The sequence below is a fragment of the Numenius arquata genome, chromosome 4 (assembly GCF_964106895.1).
Source record: "Numenius arquata chromosome 4, bNumArq3.hap1.1, whole genome shotgun sequence".
NCBI lineage: Eukaryota > Metazoa > Chordata > Aves > Charadriiformes > Scolopacidae > Numenius > Numenius arquata.
The window spans coordinates 27179987-27205032 of NC_133579.1; the positions used below are offsets into that span (position 1 = coordinate 27179987).

Here is a 25046-nt window from a genome sequence, read left to right on the forward strand (position 1 = left end):
CTGTTTCATTCTGCAGACCTAAAAAGGCTTCAGCTGTGCTGAAGTGAGGCAAAAAGTTTGCGCTGCCGCTTTCCCAGCCGGACCAAGTCCAAATAAAGCAGGTATTCATTTCCCAGAGCGGCTTCCCCCGGCAGCTCTGGGCTTGCGAGCCTGTGCCTGGATGCTGCCAGGCACCAGCCCCAGCGTGACACTGCGCCTTCTCCTCCTACCGCTGCGCAGAGCTCCAGCGCGGGCACAGTCGCCTCTCTCCGCTGTTGAAAGCACCTGGTTTATTTATTCCATGTAATTTTTTTCTTATCCTCTCCTGAAGCCCCAGCCCCCCCCAGTTTAAACAGGAGCCGGGTAGGAGGGATAGCGGCACAGGGGAGGCGGAAGGCAGCAGGGGTGCGGGGTTTTAGGTCCCTTGAGCGGGTCGGTGGCAGGTCCATGCCTTGCCCCGGGAGAACCTCCCCGCGCCCCGCCGCCCCGGGACCAGGAGAAGGGGACCCCGGCCCACCCGGTCGCTGCCCCACAGCCCCCAGCTTCCCCGCCGCCGGCCAGACCAACGGGCAGGGGGAGGAGGTGTGGATTTTGCAAGTGGAAGCAGGGCAAGCTGGGGAGACTGAAAGGGCAAACTGTAAAGCAGGGACCCCGCAAGTTCAGATTAGTTTTGCGACTTTGCCTTCGCGCCTCGGGAGCTCAATTGATCGCGGCTTCTAGGACAAGCCGGGCAGTGGAGTGGGGGGGAGGCATAAAAAAATAATTCTTAAACTCTCTCCTTCAGCTCCACGTTTCAAATGCAAATCGGGAGATAGATTGGCTCCCGCCCCACCCCCTAGCCCGGCTCCTGATTTTTATCCAAAGGACTCCATCTGTATATCCTGTCAAGGAGGAGGAGAGGCGGGGGAGGGGGGGCGGAATGGGGCCGGGCAGGCTGCTTGCTCCCTGGATCCCTTTTCAATAGCCACCGCTGGGTCTTCGGAAGGTACAAAGAGTCCCGGTGCCTCCTTCGCGCGCCCTCGGACGGAGCTGGCAGCCGGCTCCGGCCGCCGAGCGGTGATATCCCTTTCCCAGAGCAGCATCCCCACCTCCTCTGCCTTCTTCCCTCCCTCATTCCCTCCCTCCTCTTCTTCCTCCTCCTCCCGCAGCCACGATCCGCACCCAGTCGGAGCTGGGCTTGGCACCGGCACCCACTTCTCCTGCCGTGTGCCCAGCGGCTGGCCGTGCTGTGCCGCGCCGTGGAGAAGGAGGAGGAGCGGAGCAGCGCGGCGGCGCTCCTAGCTCCGCGGGTGCGGGCGAGTGCGCGGGCGTGCGCGCAGCCCCCATGCCAAGCGGGCGCCCCGCAGCCCGGCCCCCGCCTGGGAGCATCCCGCCAGCACTTCGTCGCGGAAGCAGCGTCGGCCCTTGGGATTAAAATACTCGCTGCGCTGGGCAGCCGAGGGAGAGGGGGAGCAGGTAAGTGCCGGTTGCACCTGAGTCTTCCTTTGCTTTCCTCTCCCTCTTCCCCTCCCGTGTAGAGAGACCGGAGTAGTTGCGGGAAAGGGCTGTGCGTGCTTATTCTTGCCCCGAAACCGCTCCTGCTCGGCAGCGGGGCTGCGGCTCTGCGGAGCCAGCAGGGCGGCGCGGTAAGTTTCGTTTTCCCCGTGCTCGGGGTGGTGGGGAAGGGGCCGTCGGGGCGGCCCGGGTGGCGCGGCTGGGAACGGCCGCGGGGACACCGGCACCAGGTGTGGCAGGGAAACCGTGGGAGGTAAAGGCACTGACGCTATACGCGTGTGTGCACCTTCTGTAAAATAAGAGAACAATAACATCTCTCTGACTCTTTGGAGAAGTCTCACAGACAAGCGGGGAGCTGGGGTGGGGGAAGGGAGGGACCACAGACTTCTGCAAAATATAGGCAGCACTAAGTCCTGACCATCTCGGTCCTTTCTGCCAAACCAACGCGGCTGTCTTGTTTGATCTCAGTCTGACACTGACGTTACAGAGCAGAAGATTACTGAGGCCAGGAAATTTCCGGAGTTATTTCCCAGAGCCTTCCCCTTTTTATGCCAAGGATGTTCTAGAGTTTGCAAATGTTGAAATGATGGGAGCTTATTTCTTTGATTAGTATTCAGACGGTAAGACTGGCTCTGCAGTGTTTAGTTGTTTGATACTGACCCTTCCCCCTCCTCCCCGTCCCCCCATCTATCCACTTATCCACATACAGGCATGTCCTGCTTTCCTATAATAGCTTGTCTGCACCGTTAGTGAGTGGTTTGTGGTCTGAATCCTCAGACTTCTAGTTGCAACATGGAGGAAAAGATATCCCCTTTTGAGATAAGATTTGGCCTTTATATTCATGTTTTCAAAAGGTGAGGTAGTTCAGGTGAGCCAGGATTCCGCAAACGATCTCTTCCCTGGCAAATCGAAGGATTTAGGGAAGGATGGGAGACACAGACTAGTGAGGCACTCTGATTCAGGGAACTGAAATGTTGATACTTTAATCTTTTCCCATTGACAGGATAAAATCTTGTGTTCTGATAGATAACTTCTCAAGTCAAAGTAGAGACTTGAAAGGGCAGCATATACTTTATAGTCTCTCTAACAAGACATACTGCCTTGCCATTTTTCAGCTAAAACATAGGTGATTGTACAGCTTTGCAGAAAACAAATTGCTTTTTCAGGACAAATAAGTAAATAAATGAAGGAGCCAAACTCTTAAGCATGGTGGTTTCTGAAACAGTATCTCCTTGGCAGTGACGTGTGACTTTACTTTTCTACCCTTATTATGTTTACTAATTGTTCCTCTGTTACATTATTTGAAGTTTGCAGGGAATTGTTACTGTTGAAAGCTAGATACTTTTTCTGTTTCTGAAAAAGATAGGTCTACATAATTTCAGGTTAAGAGCTATTCTGATAGGAAAGTTGGATTACTAGCATGAAAGTTACGTAAGTAAATTGTTTGCTTAGAATATAGCTTCTGAAGGTACAACAGGTCAACAGATAAAGATCAGCTGGGAAATGATGCTGCTTTGCACTTAGCAATATCATAACAATTTTAAAGATGCAAAAGTGAAGTGAGGATGTTTAGAAATAATATGACTGTGCCTCATTAGAGCTAGTTCAGTGCAACGGGTGTGTTGTTATCTTTGGGGAAAAAAAAAAGAACAAAAACCCCACTAAACAAATCCAAAAGAACTATCTAGGGACTAAATGTGACATCCTGTTTAAAGTCCTTGTACACACTTTTCTAGCTCTCCAGCCTGCAACTACCAGGGGAACTAATCTAGACACACTTCTTTTTTAGGGTCATGAAGAAAGGCTAAGTAAGATTTAAAAACCAATTGCAATAATATCCACAGCAAGGGGAGAAGAGCAAAGGAGCTAAAAGCTGACTCTGACAACTTTTAATGTTAAGTATGGGAAATATCTTGGGTTTGAGTACTTGAGATTAAAAGCTACCTGGAATATTTGGGAAATAACAAAGGTAATAATCTGAGCTACCACTGCATGTTAGAGGTGTCCGTCAGTTAATGTAACTAAAAACCCAAACATCGGTAATGTAGACTATTTTCTTGCAAAAAGCCATTAAAGATTGCAGTTTTAATCAGAGGGCCTTTCACCCTTGTAATGGGAGACTTTAGTGTAATTAAAGGGTGATGTAGGTCATTAGAATTGTGTTAAGAGTCAGATGACAGCCTCACAACTCTCTTAAGTCTACTTTTACTGATTTAATAGCAAAGCACTCTTGATTATTTGCTATTGATTTAATAGCAAAGAGTTCTTATCTTTCCAAATACAAGGGTAATTGTAACGCATTTGTGTAACTGTGGATTATCCATGAATTATCTGATGAGCAGAATGAGTATAGCATCCATGTAGATTTTTGCCTATCGTTTTCATTTATAACTGTGTGTATATGCATGTTGTGTTCATATTTTTCTATGTTTCTTTAGCAGTCAGAGGCTTGACTGAACAAAACAATTATTAATGCAAAACCTTAGGTTGTTCTACTCAAAGTCCTACTTTGCTATAAACCTGACTAAGCCTTTTCTCAAAGGTATTCAGCTCACAAATTGAATCCAATGTCCAATGAAAATAGAAAATATTTTCAAATTCAAATGGTTTGCAGATGAATATACTACTTGGGAGTCAGTTTTAGTGACAAGTCAGCTAGTAAGTTTCTGTGTACGATTTTGGCTACTGGTTTCAAGATCTGATCTGCTCAGCAGCTCTTCTGTGAAGGCCTTTCCTGAGCCATCCAGTTTCCTTTAGTTTATCGTGCACAGTTGGCTTTGTTTTTTTTCCCCATATATGCTTTCTGCTACTACTGGGTATTGTTTCCTCATGGCAGTAAAAATCAATAATTTCTAGCTGAGGGAGGGTGCGTAAAATAGATGATGGTTCCTTCAGTTCTTCTTGTCAAACCAGGCTTAACTCTAAGCAGTAATGCAGGAGTGCCTCCTCTGGGGATTTAGCGGTTCTGCAAGAAAGTTATACCTTGGTATTATGTGAAGTTCCTCAGCTTAAATGAGGCTGCAGAAATTGAACTTGTGGAAATTCTAATATTTGACTTGATTGGTCACAGATACACAAATACTGCTGGCGTTTCTTTTCAATAACTGATCAAATTAGCATAAGCCTTTCCAGCAGCTTAGATCTATAAAATGTACCATGGCAAGGTGAAAAACCAACAAAACACTTCGAAGTGGAGGAAATAATATTAAAATAATACAATCTTTTGTTTGTTAAATTTTCTTGGGGGGGGTGGGGGTGGGAAGAAACCTACCAACAGCACAAATGACTTAGCACCCTAGCCACATACAATCTTATGATCGACTACAGAGCAGTGTGAAAGACCAAAAGCTGTTCCCCGGTTTTCTTTATGCATTTTCTGAAACCATATCATTTATTGAAGTGTGCCTAGTGTTTTTCTGTTGTCTCATCAGGTCCTTTCACCTGAGTCAGAGGGCATTTGAGCCAGTTTAGTGTAACACTGCCATATGTTTGGAACAGTGATAGTTTCTTCCTTGATAACCAGATGCAGACTGCAGGATGTGCACTACATTTACAGATCTCCCATGTGAATATTTAGGCCAGTTAGCGGCAGGAGGTTGTGGTCTGTAGTTGTAATGTCATCTGGCTCAGGGATTTAATAGGTTTCATCGTGTTGCCTTGACTGGTAGAGCTTCTTTTCATGGATGGGTCCCCACCTCACTTGCTCCAAGGCACGCTCCTTCTTTGTTTCTTTTTTTTTTTTCTTTCCCTGAAAAAATTGATAACCAGACTTTGCAATCTACAACATAATTAGACATGTTATCTTCTCTAAAGCCTTTGTCTCAAGGATCACAGAGTGCCTGTGCCTGAAAGAGTTTCCTGCGATATTTAGGATGTGTGACATTGAGAAGCTGCAGGCTTATAACAATTTTCTCTGCCATGGAAAGTGACACCCTTTTCAAGGGGCATTGTAAAATTGAATGTCAAAACATAAATATTTCAGTGGGGGTACTTCAGCTGTCAGGGGGCTCACCTGCTGATTCCACCATGTTTCAGGGATCATGGTTCAAAATCCAGTGGCAACAGTCACCCGCAGAATTGTCTCAATACACAGGGTGTTATTTTATTGAATGGATAAAGTAGAAAGAAAAACCACAACCCAAACACATGGGATAACTGTGAACTATTGACCATGCTAAAGCAAAGTGTTGTCTGGGCTGCACTTTCTGAGACAGCAAGGTCCAGGTTTTATGCAGTAAATTTTGCAATGGTGTCAAAAATTGAAGCTGACAGTGAGATTTGAAAATTGAGGAATGTAATCCAGGCTGGTGGAGTTTAGTAATGGAAAAGGTTTTGGATTTCCACTTCTTTCTGAAGAATTTTGTGCATTGGAAAGACTTTACGACAATATACAGTGAAGGACAAAATTCCCTCTTAGGTTGAAAAGGTTGATTTGGAATGATGTGGTTCATACATTAGGCTGGCACTGTGACACCTGTAGCAATGTGTGAGTGGAAGTCTGTAGGAATTTGCACTTTGGCTGCAAAGGGTAGGTGGTACGAAGACAATCTCAAGGGCCTTCAGTGAATGGCCCTACAAGGCTAGGGAAATCTCAAGGGTAGGGAAAGACAGCTTCCATGAGGATATCTAGGAGACTGAAGAAATACTCTGTCCATACCTACTGGTGCTCGCTGCTACACACAAACAGCAAGGACTAGTCTTGATGAGTTGTTTTAGAAATTATGGAGTGAAGCAAAATATTCAGAGAGATTTTCAGTGGGTGTAAATTACCCTTAATTACTTGCAGTGAAGGGAGCTATTCCTTAAAGCTGAGGATCTTATTCATGATCTGAATGTTTTCGACAAATCAAGATTGCCCCTCGGAGACAGTGCATAATAGTGTCTTTTTGACACTAGCAGATTGTTTTGGCAAAGTAGAGTAGTAACATTTTTCAGATTAGCAGTGTTCACCAGAACTCTTCTGCTACTCAACTGTGGCTTAAATATAGTTTAATTTCTATACAGCAGATGGGAGAAAATGTAAGTTTTATGGTATATATTGAATAAGGAGGTTATTATTTTTTCAGGCGTATATACTTCAGTCTGGTGTTTTATATATCAACCAACTATTTAAGAACACAAACAGGAGAGAGTAGATATTTAGTGGATATTTTTATGTTGGTTTTGTGGTGTGTATTTTTTTTCTTTTTTGGGGATGGCGGTTGATTCTTACAGCTTTTTACACAGACAGCATGTTACTGCTCTGGCAAGACATACTACATGCACAGTCCAGATCACATAACATGCTTTTGGAATTGCACAGAGGTTGCTATACTTTATTTTTTTCATATTTGTGATTGTCAGGGTTATATGCAAAGTCAATAGGGAATACAAGCTTAGCTGTGAAAGGTGGAGCCTAGTGTTTTAAATATACCAGCAGACAAATTAATTTTATTTTTAAAGCCTAAATTAGTTTTTATGTAGGCAATGCATGAGTGAGGAGACAAGATTGCATTTGCCCCTATTCGGGGAGAAGAGTAGTATTTTAGGGATCCAGAAACAAGATGTGAAGGTGCACTTATGTCCTAAGGTAATTAATGACATCAATTACAAGTGCAAATATTTCTCAGTTTTGTGTATTGCAAGTCCTTTTTCTGCAGAAAGTGATTCTATTTTATAGAAGAGCATTTTTAAACACAAAATACAAAACGTTTGCAGCTCAGATTTGCCTTCACTTCACACTCACGCTTTTAAATGCAGATGACAGAGAAGACACTGGAATCAGAGCACTGCATTCCCTCTATTGCTGTCTTCCCTCTATTGCTGTCTGTGTTAGTCATATCCACTGCAACCCTGAACACTGAAGTTATGCCTTGATGAGGAAAAAAAACCCCAACAACACCTTTTAGTTTTCAGTTTTATGAGTGCTATGATGTTGCTTATGTGGACTTGTGGTCTTCATAATTCTGGACTTCACAGAACAGGTGATGTTAAAGCGCTAGTTGTGCTTGGACAGAAATATGTGTATTTATATCAGTGAGAAAGGTAGTGAGATGCAATTTAATAAATAATTTTTCCTAAAACAGAAAACATTTTTAAATATCAAACACTTTCACTTTGCTTTGGGAAGTATCACAATCAAAAGGCAATGTGCTGAAAGAACTATAAATAAAAACCTAAAAAAAGGGGCTCTAAGAGGAATAGGAAGACTCATCCTGAAGAAGGGGAGGAAGGGAGGGAAGAGTATTTCAGAGCAGAAAGTGCTGCCGCACAGCTGAATAAAAATAATTGGAATTCTGTAGACTGCGGTGAAAGTATTTGAGAATAAGTAAATGACAACAATTTTTTTTCCAGGAGGTGTGAGTATTCTGCTTTTCATCAGATTGTGCTGTCTAGCATATGGGCTGTTTTTCAGTTGGTATTTTGGGTGTGTTTTTCAATTCTGTGCTGTGGTGTGTGGCTGAGGACCATGGCACTCCATATGGTGGCTTTCATACTTTTCCTGCAGGTGTAAAAGAAAGGATATAAGAGAACACTGCTCAAGACAAAGGTTAGAGCAATTCTAGGTTTGAAAGGTCTATTCAGAGCAAGAACAAGACATTTCAAACTGCTTAGTAGAAAGACTCTAACATATTGTAAATGTTTTACTGACATTTCTTAACAAAATCCATTTCATATTTTTATCTCTGTTAAATAACAATCTGCTGCCTCTTTGAAATAAACTGACAGTTTATCAATATCAGATGTCTTTAACCTGACGCAATTTAGACACAGAGAGGGAAAGTTAAGGGTGCATAAACAGCTTCTACTACAAACAACTTTTATCTTATTTGAACTGAGCGGTAGGAAGTGAACATGTCACCAAGGAAGCACAGCTACTCTCTCTAACACTCATGGCAGCCCTCTCAGTAATTACTATGTCATATGGTCATGATTTACCCAAAAGGCCGGATCAAAACTGAGTTATGGCTAGTTGGGATTAATCATTTTAAACTATGCTCTGCTAGAGAGAATGACACCTGTGTGTTAATCCGGCCACAAAAAGAATCTTGGTCCATGTTGGAGAGACATCTTTTATAGCTGTAGCATCACATTTTGGAAATTAGGGTCTTTAGGTAAGACATTGCCTATTCTCTTTATTTTGCCTGTAGGGAGACACTGGACTTTCACATATGGAAGCTTTCAAATTGCTGCTGCTTAGCAAACATGCTCAGTGGGTTTGTGGTTTATCCCACCAGTCTCTAAGCAAAGCCTTTCTGGTGCAGGGCAGTACCACAGAAGGGATTACTATAAAAAGGCTTTAAATACAGTCTGTAATCAGAAGAGCTTTTTATTTGTTTCATGTTCCTGCCCTCTAGGTACCTTTGGCAGCACGATGCATAGGCGTTCTTCAGCTAAAAGAGCCTGACATACTGAAAACAGATATCAGAGATCACATTTCACTCGGTTTTAATAGTAGTAGGTAGGGATACAATGATAATCTATCTAGAGCATTTAATGTGTATGCAATTTAATGTTTAGCCTTTTAAGATTTAATTAATGTAGAAAGGATGAAATCTTCTTTCTTCCATGCCTTCCTAAGTAGCAGTGGCTTCATCCTCATTTTCACCTTGTGTTTGGCACTTCTTAAGTACTTCTTGTCTGCCTCGTTGCTCAATCAGACAAGGAGGATGCTTATTTCAGAAAGAGCATTGCTCAGCTGGGGTTAATGCAGGTGATTCCCCTGAAAGGCAAGGCTAGTTTGGTTCTGACTGACAGAATTTACACTTTTAAAAACATTATACAAAATGTACATTTTTACTTGGCCAGAAAAGGCTCACAATTGTAAAAGGCAGAAAAAAAGACTGGTTTAAGTATTGAAAGTTAGTTGGGTTTTTTTGTAAATAAATATTTTTTTAGTGACCTCAACCAGTTATTGAATGATCGAGATTTTGAAATAAAAATGGATAAGATGTACAAAAAGATGAAAATTGTATGTGTTCATGTTGAAAAATCATTTGTCATTAAAGCAAGGTTTCATTGAAAACACAAAATCACATTATCCTCTGATCTTTAGGAACATATTTGTGTATAAGTATATAAACTAGCCTAACGTGCTTCGTACTGTGCCTGACATTTGCTTTGGGAATGTAACAAAAATGAATGGGGTGACTCTGAAGGCTTTTTAGCAGGTCAGATTCAGATCAGAACAAATCATAACATCTGGTATACTGTGACTAAGGATCAATCAAATTGTTCCAATTCATCTTATACTCTTTTGTTTTACTTTTCAGTTATATGGAAGAGAGTTAAGCTAACATATGTCCTTGCCATTAATATCATTTCCTGCCTGTAGCTGGTTTGTAATTATATCACAGTAGTAGCAGGTAAAGCAGACTGTAGCAGACAGAGAAGGAGAAATCAAGCCAAATAACTGTAAATAACTACACTTGCTTTGATTATTTTAAAGAGAAAAATTGTGCTGGGGAAACTGGTACATTAAGAGAACAGTCACGAGAAAAAATTATAGCTATAAATACAGACGTACCGGCAATAATAGTGCCATCCAAGGAATGTGCTCTAAACTCTCAGATACTTATTATGTAAACTCAACTGTGTTGATGATGAGAAAACCATGAATAAACATTTTTATGCATTACGTGAAAGCTGCAAATAATTTGCATTCTTTAAAAAAAAAAAAAGTTCTGACAACAGTTCTTTTCTTTTTCCTGGATAGGTACCTATTACAACATTTCTTTGGTGAAGGCTATTCAACACTGGTGACTTCTTCCAATCGACCACTCCACAAATTATCATCTCTGGACTCCCAGCTGACACCCTGCTGGAGGCTAGAGCTACAGAGACAACTGGAATTGTGCCTGCTCTCATCAAGGTTTTTTCTTTCACGGAAAAAAAAAAAAAGAAAAAGAAAAAAGATGAAGTTGGGCAAAGTGGAGTTCTGCCATTTTCTGCAGATACTAGCTCTTTTCTTGTGTCTTTCTGGGATGAATCAAGCAGAGCTCTCAAGGTCCAGGTCAAAGCCCTACTTTCAATCAGGGAGGACGAGAACCAAACGCAGCTGGGTGTGGAATCAGTTCTTTGTGCTGGAAGAATACATGGGTACAGACCCACTCTATGTAGGAAAGGTAGGGAATTTAAACAAACTTTGGAGGGTGCGGATGCTTGGTTTTTCACGTGTTTATATCATGCAAGTCGAAAATGGTAATTCAGTCAACACAGTTGACTTAAACCAGGATGGGACAAAATTTTGTAGTTTGAAAAAGAAGAAAGTTTAACACTTCAAAATGGCAACACGTTACTTTCCTGATTCCTCTTGTAATTTTTATTAGGACCTCTACATATTAGCTATGCTTCTATAAAGAAGTACAATAATTAAAGTTTTTTACTGCCATTCATACAAAGAAAATATTTTTTTACTAATACTAGATGTATTTTTGTTCATAGGAATTGAGAAACATAATGATGAATATTCTTTTATAAGAGCTAACGGCTAGTCCTAGAACATACAAGTTCTGTGCTTGTTCTTTGCTCCCTAAAGATCAACACTACTGAAGGCAAGAGAGAAAGAATCAGGCATCTGGGGGTGTGACAAGTAAAAAGGAGGGCACGTTTGCATTACTGCTTTGTTTAGACATTGCCTGGCTGGCAGATTGGCACCTTGGGGGCCTTGCAGCCCTCTGTGCATAGCATGGCTCTGTGGCTTTACCTTCCCTCTGATGGGCACCAGGCCAGAGCAGAGCAAGCCTTTACATCAGGGCATCCCAAATGGCTCGTTTTGCGAGACTGTCGCTGCACGTGGACCACACTGAGCACAGCTGTGAATCCGGGCCTTAGCTCATTCACTGCCTTGTGCTGGTGGGTAATGCGCTTCCTTCAGCAATTATGAAGGAAAAAAACAAACCCCAAACAAAAATCCCTCTTGTGTTTCTATGTAACATTTATGTGTAATCATCTTATTGAAAGAAAAACCTATTTTTCTATGTAATATCAGAATCAAAAAATAGTGTTTCTCATTAAAATATAGTAAATGTGTAGAAAACAAGGGAGTGACAGCTTTTAGCAAAATGACATGCTTACAGAAAAGGAGATGAAGTAATCTGAAATCCACTGCTTCAATATATGAGTGCAATGAATTTCAGTTTATTTAATTCTTCCTACTGAGACAAAAACCTTGATGTTTGTGTTAACACAGTTAAGCACTTAGAATTTAATCATGCCAACTCAATAATCACGTTAAATAGGGAACTGATCTCATGTTTACAGCTGTGGTTGTGTTTAGGTACTTTTCTGAACTGGGGCTGGTACTTTGCACAATTGAGCCCTTAGGAAAGATGTGCTAGAATCAGAAATATTGTCTTTTATTGCAGTGGTCCTGAAGGTTTTTGTTAAGTTTTAGGTTATGTAGCAGTTTCTTTTCTGATGCCATGCAGCTGTTGTTTGGCTTTGTAAGTTTTATCTTTTAGCCAAATTTGTTCTCAGGTTGGAGTTTCTCTTGTGCCTCTGGAAAATGGCATATTTGGCATTCTTGGCTGGTGATAAAAAGGGAAGTGTGGTTTACAAATCAGAATTTCTCTCCTGGAAAAAAAGTGTCTTTAAATACTTGACTGAAGACTGCTTTTGATCTGTAGTGATTCTCATATTCATTCAATTGCTATACTATGGCCAAAGATGCTGTGGTAGCGCTAAAGTACAGGATATTTGCATGTATGTGGTTATTTTTAGCTTCACAGTCTGCTCTTTCCTGTCCTTTACAAGAGTCCTAGCATTCATAAGCAGATATCTTCTGAAAAGCAAACCATTTTTTCCTGAAACAGTCTGTGCCCAGCCTGCTTTTGCATCAGCAACAGTATGAATTGTTGGCTCGAGAACTCACATTTGTACCAGCAATTCATTTTGTAGGAAAAGCAGATAAAAATTTGCACTTGCAAAAGGAAGCCTGTCTTCCTGGAAACAGAATCCTTGCTGAACATCTTTTAAGATAAGACGTGGCCGGTTCCTAACCTTCTCACTGGAGAGGTTTTTTACTGCGTAGTTGCTGAGGTGCAATCATGACCAGAGCTGCATTCCCACGCAGGGGTGCAAAGAGGTGAAGAAGTGATTTTCTTTCTGTATGTTAACATATTATGTGTAGCACCACTCTGAAGTGAGCAGCAGTCATCTTCCTCCCCCTCTTCTGTTAAAAATATTGCTGCTCTTTTTTCAAATCCTTTGCAGGTAGATATGGAGTGAGAAGACCGAGATTTGGATAGGAAAGTTGGTTTTTTTTTTTTCACTTGCCTCCTCTTTTTTTTTTTTTTTTCTTTTTTCTTTCTCTTTGGTGAGGAAGCTACAGCAAGAAAAGAGCTGGCATAACTCACTTCCCTCATCAAGTGAAGTGGAAGCAGCAACCAGACTCTGCCTCATGTTCTGCAGAGTGCTCTGCTCCTGGGGAGGTCAGTCCTGCACTGCCTTACATTCAGGATGCTTTGCAGGGTGCCAATCTAACTGAACATCCAGGAATGAGGAGCCTTCCTCCAGATTTTAAGGGCTGTGAGCTGAAAATGCTTCAGAAACACGCAGGCAAATGAAGATGCAATAGGGAATATTTTTTCCCCACCACTATTCAGTTTTACAAAGCTCTAGGCAATTCTATTTGGAAGGCAGCATTCAGAGAATGTTAGGGTTACACCACTAATCATTCAAGAGTCATGAAATACCAATGTTAGTTCCATGTTCAGCATTAAATTTGTCCTCTTGGGTGTATGCATTCTGATACCTTAATTATATGATTGTGCATGGTAAAATTCTATTCCTTTTACATAGTGCAATGGGATTCCTATTCACATCAGTAAGATGAGTCTTTCACTTAAAGTAATTTTTCAGTGTTTTCATGTTTGTTTAAGAAGACTTCAGATCCATATCTGAGGTATATTGCAGCCTTCCTTCTTGCATCCTTGACATCTAATTATTGGCAGAATGTTTTTTGTTTGCTTTTTAAAAAAATATATTTATTTTTTCATGGCAGCAGGGGTCTGTTTCTCGTATCACTCTGGAGAAACCTCTGGAGGAGTTCCATTAATTTTACACTAATAGAAGTCAGAGGTGACTGAGGTTTTTTGCTTTTTTTTTTTTTTTTTAATGTAGGTCTTTCCTCTCTGTAGTATGAATTTTAATCATCTGGAATTCAATCCTGAGTAATTCTGAGTGTCTCTTGGGAGGTGCTTAACATGTAATCAGACTGTGGACTGAACCATACACAATTTCTTTCTGTCTGTCAGCACAGCATATGTTATGTTCGCTTAAAGGGCTGAAGCATTTTACTATTTAGCCCTTTTACCTGTTCTGATAGGTACTTTTATCTTCCAGACGTGCCATGTAGTAGATGAGGCAGTTAACTATGATGCTAATTTAGCTAGAAGCATAGGTGGCTTTTGTTTTCCAGAAAAAGTTTACTATTGCTTCGTAATATGTTTTGTAAAATGCCTTATTCTGTATTTTCCATATAAATTACTTTAATGGAATCTATTTGGGCATAAAAATAATAGTACAGAGCAGTTTTAAATGATTCAATGCATAAACACCTAAAATTAGGAAAAAGTGTGTGCTATTATATTGAATATTTGAAAAGCAGTATACAGTCTTGCAATTAAAGTCTACACATTGGCAAAAAGGAGTTCAGTTAAAGTAGAACTTTAAAATTGTGTTGATATCTTTTTTGGTTTTGTTACATAATTATCAGACATCCAGGGTTTGGTTTTGGTTATGGTGGTTTGTTGGTTTTTTTTGATTGCTGTTAGTATTTTTTTGTTTTTAATTTCATGTTATGTGTTCTGCTACAGTGTCCTCAAAAGCATTATAACGACACAAAGTCTCAGCCAGTAATCCTCTAATTTTTCTTATTAAAAAAAAAGAAGTATCAAAATAAGCCATAAGTGAACCTGAAGAAGTGAAACAAGGCTGTGTTCTAAACCAAAGTTTATTTTCCAATGTCTGTAAATTTGTGTACAGTTGAAGACAGGGACAGTTTCAAGCTCTTTGCTGAGTTCAATTCTTTTTTTTTTTTTTTCCCCCCTGAAACCTTATTAAGATATGAAGGACTGAAAATAAAAGAGAAAAAGACATAGAATTGATTGAGCACAAACCCCAGAAGTTGATATTTGACTTTGAGAGGCTCACTGGTACTTCTGAAAAAGAACACTTGGAACTTGTAAGGTGCCTTGTGTGTACTTGTTATTTATAATGTAGGGGAAAGAAAAGCATAAATCTAACCTGCATATTCTAGATGGTAAAATAAAGAAAAAAAGATTAAATTAGTGGACTAAGAGCATGTAGTTTGTTAGAGCTCACAGTCATTGCCGTCCAGTTCCATTTTACCTGCCTCTTTGTTTTTCTTCTGGCTATTTTAAGATAAAAAGGTTTGTTGGATTCAATTTTTAAACATGGACAAAAGTGCATAAAAGCTAATATTTGCCTTATTTTCTAGAGTAGTACAGAATGAGTGAAGCATTAAAAAAATGCAGTGAACTTAAATATTTTCTAGACAATTGGTGCATTTAAGGGAATTTACAGGTTTGTTCCAAGTTATGGTGGGGAAAGGGTTTTCCAAGCAGCAAAATAACAAGAAGTGTGAGTTATTGTTGGCATAGAGAGTGGATTATTTTTTCCAGACTCACCATTTCGGAGGAAAGCAGGCCAGACAGGGAAGGATATTGTTTTTTTGTGTTTGTTTTTTCTTTTTCAAAGGTATTGGTGAACGTGTCAATAGTGTGACAGAATTAATCACATATGATACTTATCTGTGGTGTGACCTTATACCAAGCCATACAGATGCAGTCAGAAATAGGGCTCTTTTTCTAGATCATAGTCTCACACTTCCAGATGTGGCTGATGACTTTTTGGCTGACTTGGAAGATAAGTGTCTTTGCTAAAATATTTTAAGGTGGTGAGTACTGTGGAAGCGCTAGCCAGTCAGTCAAACTCAGACTGATTTGTTGGAATATCAGCTGCTGAGAAACTGAGGGAACTTCGTCTGCGGCGAAAAAGTTGAGAATTTTCATCTCTCTGGAAACTACACTACAGCAGTTTTACTGATATTTTGAGAAATGGAGAGGGCATGGGAAATTACGAAGAGAAATTACGAGAATGAGAAATTACGAAGCCTAAATGTAGGTAATAGGGACTAGGCTGCCTCATTTGCAGATAACTGAGCAGAAAGTGGGTTGGGAGTGATTCACTGGAGGGTTCTGTTCCTCCCTCTGTCTGTGGGGGCAACCCACGGGGCTGCTCTCTGCCCAGTCTTAACTTGGAGCCTTGCCCCTCCAGGCATCCTGCACAAGATAAATGTTCATGTCTGCTCTGCAAGTAAGCTCCTGGCTGAGAGTAGTTAACAGCTCTACACAGTTTTTTTTCATTTTCTCCCTCCCCCCCCAGCCCCAAGTACTTTTGGGGAAAAAAACCAACCAAAATCAAATCCAACCCAACCCAACTGTTCTTCATCTGTCTTTGTGGACACTGTGGAAAACCAAAATGGGGTAATAACTCAGAGAGAAGCTTCCCTTTTGTTATATTTTTTACTCCTTTTCTGTTTGTTATCTTTACTTTTAGTACAATCTTTGAAGCACTCTTGTTTTATATACTCCCAAAAGCCATTTATGAAAGTGAAAAAGCAAATTGCTATATTTCTGTAATTTATCCATCTGAGGAACTCTCTGTTGTTCTGTGCTTTGAAAATTGATAACAGTTGACCTTTTAAATAGAATGGGACATGTCATTCCTGTCAATGTTTTTCTACCACAAGTGCTGCAAATGAAACAAATGAACAGACAAAATAGTCAATTCCTGCTTACCTGCTTTGTGGATTGGATAGGTGTTGGTGAAGGTATGTTTCGACTGTAGAGTAGTGGTATGAATTTACCATCTGAGCTTGTAGTCAGATGCTATGCAGTCACTAGTAGCACACGCTTTTCTGTACTGGATAGTCACTGTGGGCTTTGCGTTATTCCATGCTTTATTTTATTTGGATTACCCCAAATAATTGAGAGCTGACTGACAATCTGAATGTTTCCTACTTAGTATGCAGGGCTATAGTGTCTCTGGGGAGAATGGTGAGATTAAGGCACACAGGAAGAATTATCCAAAAGGATAACCTAGAATCTACTGCTTTTTCCTGTTTGATTTCATTAGCCTGCACAGCTATAGTGTAATTTCCTCTTTCCCTCTTTATAGGAAGTCGTCTTCTCACATAGCTGAATGGATACAGAAATGAGTTTTATGCTGAGGATTTAAAATGATGACAATTTCACATGCTCAAGCACTAAAAGACAATTTGTATGTAATTTCATTATTAGAAGTGATAATGGAGTTGAGAGACTTATGGTTGGATACTGAACCAGAACATGCAGCTTTTTGATCTTTTAGTATAATATAGAACATTGATCCTTAACATGTGGCATTGCAGAAGAAGAAGGTTAGTGAAGGTGATGACAACATCCATAAATTAAGTAGCCCTCATCGCAGCTTTTTACTCAATAGCACAGCTATGCTATTTATGTAATCCTGTAATATCAGTTCTGTATTTCAGTAGACTAATAGGGTCTACCTGCAGTGCTCTGCTCTGAATTTCTTTCGGGCAATATTTAAAACTATATTTTATGGGTCTCTAGCAAAATAGAAAAGCAAGAGTAAAAGCTAATTTTGCAATGATATGTAGATGCAAGTCCCTTGTATGCTTGGCTGGTTATCAGAAAATGCCTTCTTTTCACAAGAACATGAAATTTACAGTTTTGATGTCAGTCAACTTCTTCATGCTGCTTCAGCTGACTCTTTCTAGCCATATTATGACATTTCTTCTCCTTTTTATCTGCTGAGCTTGTTGTTAGTCCTCTAGTTCATGTTATTGTCTGTCGCACAATATCCAGTTTTACCTCCATTCTCTAGTCTCACAGTTGCGTATTAATGATGTTGGAAATCCAGCACTATAAAACTAGGGCTACCAAGAACAGCATTTGCATTATTGTAGTGCTAAGGAAGTCCAGTCATGAACCAAATTCCCACCGTGCTAGGCACAGTGCAAGCTAACAGAACCCCTGCCCTGAGGCAGTGGTCTTGCAAGACAAGAGGCAATAGTGGATTAAGAAGAAACAACAGAAAGCAGAGAAATATGGAAACATTAGTCAACATCCCCAAAAAAGCTTCAGAACAATAGCTCACCAATGTTCTTTGCTATGAAGATATAATATTATTTGTTCTAAAGATGAGAATCATGCAACATATTAAAACACTGTGAACAGATAACAGGGAATTCTTTCCTGCCTTTATTTTCCATCCTTTATGGACGACAAGTTAGTTGAAATTCATAGGTATAGTCTATTTGATATCTGTGTTAGTATAAGGTTACTTCTCCTTTCAGACTAGATAAAGGATGTTTTTCCAAAATTTCAAAAGATCAAACTGCATATGCTTTAAAGTTTTACATCTTGTAGCTTGCTATCACACTACCTTTTCCAGGTTGTCTTTTTTCTTATACCTGTGCTGTTAGACATAAGTGTCTAGAGACCCATTGGGCATTCATTCCATGTATTTAGTATTTTCCCTGTGTCACAGTCTAAAAGTGCTACTAGGACTATTGCTGCCTTGTCACATTCTTCTGCTGAATTTCTTCTTTGCTGTATGCTGTTGTTGTGCTGGGTTTTTTTGGTGGTGGTTTGTTGTTTTTTGTTGTGTGGTTTGTTTTTTTTTAGTATTACACTGTATTTCTCAAGTTCTTTGCAGCTTTTTTCTTTATTTATTTTGTTTTGAATAATCACTTGATAAAAAAGTATCCGTGTACACAGGTCACTTTTTTGGTGCTTGCCCAGTTAAGGGGAGTACCTATGACAACATACTAAGAGATCCTGAAAAAATCAAAGAATAGTTCCTTTATGTCCAATAAATTGGCTTTTACATAAATATACTGGTGATAAGTGATGGAAAAATCTCTGCAGTATAATTTTTTTTTCTCTTAGTGTCATGCATTTCCTTGGAAGAAGTGGCTGAGTGAAGTGCTGATGATGGAAGCGCTGAGAGAACACTAGGTTGCTCACTTCCTTCAGAATAACTATTAGGTACTTATGCTACCAGCATCTTCTCTGTCTCTTTTGCACTGGAAGAGACGTTTACTGTCACGTAAATTAGAGACAAGTAGCTCTTAGAAAAAGTAGTGGAACTTAGGAGAACCCTAATTCTGTTCTAACTGTCCAGACCTTGGTCATGGTATGAATACAAGCCTACACTGTGAACATAAGTTTGAGAAGGTCATAACGCTTAATCTCTCATAGCTCCAAGGCTGTAAGGAAGAGGACCATTCAGTTAAAAATAGAGGTTCTTTTGTTTACATGGTATTAAAAATATGTTGTCAACACCTAAATATAGTTCCAATTTATACATTGGGGTCAAGTGATCTACCTCAACCTTCCCAGGCTAAGTGTAAACTTAGCCAATGAAGAAGCTCTATTGACAACAGAAGGATGCATCATGAAAAGGTGCTAATCGCCACAATCAATAAATATGCTTAAAAAATTGTACAATATATTTAGGATGAATTCTTGCATACGTTTTTGACTTAGCTAAAAAACTGCCACCATTAACATCTCCTTCCATATTCAAGTATTTGCTAGTGCTACAGCCCCGTGCTATTGCAAAAGGAATATTATTATTTATGTGGGCACAAAACATGTAGTACATTGGTAGTACTGTATAAACCATAAACAATATAACGAATAATAAACATTATTTTATCTTTCAGATAAATAGGAATACCAAGACAAATATAGGTCTTTTGCATATAGTAGTTCATGCAAAAGTATTCATGTACCAGAAAATGCAAAATATGCCTTACCGACTCAGTCTTAGGCTCTCTTTTTCAGAATGTTCCCCAGGGAGAAGGTAGTTCTAAACATTCGAGAACGCGGCAAAATTTTCTTAATATGTGTTGTTTATTATGTTATGCTGTTTGCAGAGTAATTTAAGATTTAATCCAGAATCTTGTGATATGTTTTATCAATTCTAGTAGATGATTTGAGAATATTAATATCAGAATACAACCATTTGGCCATTTTAAAATTTAATTTTTAACTGATATTTTATTCTGTAGGTTAGTAAAAGAAGAGAACTGAGGACTGATTGACAACCGAAAGCAACATATTCCACATTTGGACAGTTAAAAAATAGTGCCTTCCTTTCATATAGTCATATAGCACTCTTGGAGCACTGAAGGCCTGCTTTATGGGGATTCATATGGGTGAATAGGGTCTATGTTGAGAATGGCTAAGGGCAGTCTGACATAATGTTCTGCCTATAGCACAGGAGATTCTTTGGCCATCTCTGAGTAGAAAAAAATAAATGTAATGTCATTTTCTACGTGATATAAGGAGATTTTGCTTCATGAATTCCACAAAATGTTACCATAGACATACTGTCCCATTTAGTTTTCTTGTTTCTGTAAATCATGAGAAATTACCTTGAGGACTATATGCAATTTTGTTGCTGTGACGTGCATGTGAGAAGAATTGAGCCCACAAAGTTATTTTCCATTTGAAATGCTTCCAAAATATGGGAAATCTGCTACTTGGATACATGCGTAAGGAAGATAAGCTGCTTAAACATTTCGTACTGAGGTACCAAATTGTAACCCTGCTGACTAGGCAATCAAGCAATTCATTTTCCTTACGAGGTAGGCAGGTGCAGTACTAGGCAAAGTTTAGCTTGTTATTCTGTAACAATGAAAAGTTTTCAGACACACTTGGGAAAAGCAGATGGTCATTTCTTAAGTTTCCATAATCATGGTATAAATGCAATGCCATAAATTAGCAAAATACTTAACTTGTCTTTCTTATACAATTTATACACATTATATATGCAGATTTGGCATTTGGGAAAGTACTTGGCATATTTTTATGTTTATTTTTTAACTTGCAGGGCTACAGTGCTACATAGTGTTTATATTAAAAACTGTTAAATAATTCCTCTTGCTCCTGGATATTCATAATCTCCATGCATATGTAGACTGTCCTCACCCATCTTTTACCCTTTACCAATTAACTGTTGCTTAGCCAAGCAATACATATTTCACACTTTTTAAAAGTTTTTTCCTCATTGGTCAGCACTACAGTCCTGTCTTCATTTTTATTGCTTTTTATTCATTCCCTCTATTTTTTCAATATCTACCTGACAATAAACAGCTGTGAACAAAAACACTCTATTATACCTTCTGCTAAACAGGAAATAAGCCAAGTGAAACTGTTATTTCCTGTCTCATTGTAAGATTCAAATTGCGCAATTCATGTTTTTTTCTTTCTTTGCAAGCTCATCTACTACTACTCTGAGGATCTTAAAGCTTTATTGCTTTTCTGTTTTATTCTTTCTGCTGAATCAAGTATACTCCTAGGTGTATATCAATCCCTCTTGAAAAATTTGGAGAGCAAAGGAAATAACAGTTGTTTAAAAAGTTATTTCAATTTATTTGATTTCACTGATAAACTGAATGAAGCCATGTCAAAGGACATTTTATGGAGGACACCGTCAGGAATTGGAGTGATAGCAGTGATGGAATGTATGCATATATGTACAGGAAATAATGGACGTATTTTACATTTAAGAATAATTCTCACTTGTACTGACACATTTATTCAATTCAGTTTTATTTTAAGATTGAAAGAAAATGTAAATATTCTAGTCTTAACAATTTTAGTACAGGAAAAAAAGAGAATGAAAAAGTTTAAGAGAAGAAAAAGCATACCAGAGAGCGTGAGAAAGCAAGGCCTATGATGAAGCAATATGTTGTGTTTTTCTCACTTCAGAGCCTGATGTAAAGCTGAAAAGTACATACCAAAGCAATGAATGAAAAGATTAGTTTAAATTAAGGTTTAAGAATAATATGTGTATGTCTTGATTTGCTTTGCTCTTTGCTAAGGATGCTATGTGCAGGTATATGGGTCATACTTTGGTTTAAGTCACATTAATCCACCACACGGGTTCTAGAAAGAAGGCCTTGTAAGTACCAATGTTAGCTGACTTAGTTATGTTAGTCAGAGATCCAGTAACTCTCAGGTCTGAGAAATGTGCAGATAGACTTGAAAGAGGCAAAAAGGTAAGTAAAGCTCATCTGTAATCGATAGAGGAGGATGCCATGTACAACAAGGTAACCTGTGATACAAGATAGCAGCAAAACCAAATATCATCAAGACAAAAACTAGTAGAAAAGTGATTTTATGTTTATTTTCTGGGAACAGGGACACAAAGAATAGAAAAAGAAAGATGTAAATATTTCTTATAAAACACTCCTGGAGAGGGCTAGAGAATTCAGAATTTGACTCAAAAAAGCCTGAAATGTGAGCAACATGATGCCAAACAACATAGGACAAGAAAGAAAAGCCTTCCATCCATCGAGATTCCAAGAACTACTGAGTCAAGCTAGAGTATGGATAAACAAAAAAACCAACATGCAAATGTGGAGAAGTCCAGGCAAGTTTGAGCTCTCAGCAGATGGTCAGAAGGATGCAAATATATGCAGCTATCAGGGCATCAGCTGGGCCATGTCCAGACTGTTTCCAAAATAAGAGCTGAATATCAACAGGATTAATGCTCTCGTCTACCACTAAGGAAATCAGCCCAAGTCTTATGAAGTAAATTTGTGTTTGGAATTAAGGGGATGAAACAATGACACTTGTGGGTTTTCAAGGTCTTTCAGAAACTCAGTAGACATCTTTCCTTCTGGACTGGTATTTTGACATTCATCGTTTCATGTGTTTGTGTTTTCTTCAATCTATTTGCAGGCTACAAGAGAACTTTTTTCCTGCAGATTAATTTCAATGTCCTGTCAAGATTAGATTTTGTTCCATACTGTGTAAGCCACAGTATCACATTCAAAAATTTCCCTTCATCTATTATTTTAGTACGTAGAGCTGGGTAGAAGATTATGGTCCATTCTGCTAGTCTGATAGCAAAATCATCTTTCCAGAATGTTTGGGTTTTTTTCCCAATTTTACTTCTAGAAGTACAAAACGAAATCAATGACTGCTTTTTCACATGGAATGATGAAGACTGAGGGCCTGGGTGTTATGTCTTGCTTCCAAAATGTCCACCAAGCAGGCAATGAGGCTACGAGGAAGGCAGAAAGATTAAGATGTCTACCTCGATGACAGATCCTTCTGACACCTTTAGAGATACAACGATCTGTATCGGCAGTCTACACTAAAAATACCAGATATTTACCTTAGCTTCTGAAATAATTTTATCTTCTGTGTATTAGATACAGTGGCCCAGCTTCCAGTTCTGAGCATTTAATACTTGCTTTGTACTGCCCTTAGACTGCAAAGACTGTAGCAGGGTGATCTAACGGGTTGTGGATCAGTTTCAATTCTCCAGAAAATTACTCTGTAAGGTAATTAGCAAGATACAGGGGAAAAATGCTGCAGCTTAACCATCAAGGTTAGAAGATTTAAGTTTATGACAGTGAACAAACTGATCAGCAATATTGCGAGTTTTCCTGGAGTAAAACACTCTTACACCTGTAAATAATATTTACTGATAACAGAACTCTGACAAAACTGGTATGAATGCCATTGTAGAAAGTAATGAGATGAAACCAGATATTTCCCTAAATTAGTTGGATCTGTTGGAAATATAAATACAACTGATGATGAACATTACATTCAATGCTTTCCTAATCTATTCTCAAAACCAAAGAATGTTTTTTGTTTTGTTTGTGGCAACAGAAGTAATACAATAAAATAAGAGATTTTCTTAAACTCTAGAACATTAAGATATTATTTAATAATGTTTGGCAGAGGATAACATTATGAATGAAGTTTTGGAAGGCAAAGTAGGAGTTCTTCATACTCTTGAAGTTGAGTCTCATTAATCAATAGACCTTCCCTGATGATTTGCTGTAAAATTGGGTCAAGGGAAACATTCAATACTGCTAATTTTTTTTGCTCAACTGAAGATTTTAATGCCTTCAGGTGGAGTGTGGTACTGTCAGAAGAAGCAGCAGGTTGCTACACGGAAGAGTCAGATCAGAGCTATGATTCTTCACATTGGCTTAGAAACCCTGAGTGTCTTCACTTAATACATATGATCATCTAATATGCGTCTGACTGCAGACTAGGAGAAAATTTGCTTTTAAAAGTGACTGTATAAAATTATACTTCGTTACTCAGTAGATGAATTCTATGCGTGAGTCACACCTGCCTGTTTTGGTGATAATTTTTTTCCTACTTATTATTGCTATTAGTCCTGCTGAGCTAACACAGCTGAGAGACAGCAAACTGCATTCTATTATTTCTTGAGTGTCATCCACAGACGTGTTTGTTATGTTCCACTGACTTACACCTGCACAGCCCAGTTGCAACCTATGGGGCCATACATTTTTACGATGAGAGCAGAATCTGAAGATAGCAGGAGTTTTACTTACTTATGTAACTGGAGGCATAATTCATCTCCTGGAAAGAGAGAGCTTGTCTTTACAAGACTCAGGCAAGGTTACAATACGAACAGCTTAAATATGACTTGTCCACTGAGTCTGTTTAAAATGCGAGTCACAGAGAGGCATTGCTGATTTTATACTACCACTCTTCAGCATGAAGCACACTAATAGAAAGACTGTTTACTATCTCAATCCCTTTTTTTATGATTCAGTTGGTTTACTTGGTTAATTCCGTTTGCTTTTTGCCAGTTAACATTGAATTCACTAGATTTGCTATTGAACAACTACTATCTTTCCACTTGTACAGCTACTTTTGTGTATATATGGACACAACAATATGGCTCTATTACTGAATTGGTGTGCTTTCCCTTTGATAAAAATTGGAGAATTTAACAGTGCATTCTGGTTCATTTATTATCTTTTATAGTCACTGGTTTTGCCTTTCAGTCTTCCACCTCTTTTAAAAGTAGCTGCAGAGCAGACTGAAGGGTATTCCTTATCTTGTGTTGTCATGAGCACTGACCACCAGTGTTTGATCACTTCTGAGAACAACATGCTTTAGTTTCTCATGTATTCTTCACTGAAAACAAATTAAAAAGGCCCTAAACAATGTTTTTGCCATCTCATAAACTTTATTGAGCAGATACGAATAGAGATTAATGGAGAAAGCAAAAGAGGAAGAAGCAATAAAAAGGATGTATGTAGGCAAAAGTAAGCCCATACTAGCCAACCAAAAATTCCCAGAAAAGCAGAGGATCTGCAGACATTAGAAAGACAAAGCATTCACAAGATAGGAATAAGAGGAATAGAGTACGGTTGAAGAAGAACAATGACCTTTGAAGATGTATATAAACTAGAGACAGGTGGGGAATATAAATTCCAGTTGTGAACTACAAGTGAGATTATTAAGTAGAATTATCTGTTCACTTCAGAAAGTTTGATTTTAATGATATTTTGAATTTATACATCCTTGAACCTCATTAATTTGACTTACAACTTTTCTCTGTAGAAGCTTTTATTTATCTGTATAATTTTCACAAGCTAGATTTCATCTATTCACAAATAATATAACTTTTTACAAAACTTTCATTGCAAATTGTCATTTAAATACACATTTTTGAAGGGTAAAAAGTACAGAAAAATAACATAAAAA

The 25046-nt window shown here is 38.9% G+C and overlaps 1 protein-coding gene across 2 annotated transcripts in view; it reads left to right on the plus strand.

Moving 5' to 3' along the window:
- The first annotated feature begins 10367 nt into the window (after nucleotides 1-10367).
- The window catches only part of LOC141463914 (cadherin-7), a 69257-nt gene continuing 54578 nt past the window's right edge, over nucleotides 10368-25046 (plus strand). For both annotated transcript variants that reach the window (XM_074146599.1, XM_074146600.1), the window contains exon 1: nucleotides 10368-10577. In XM_074146599.1, the coding sequence (XP_074002700.1) occupies nucleotides 10368-10577 (210 nt within the window). The remainder of the gene's footprint in view (nucleotides 10578-25046) is intronic.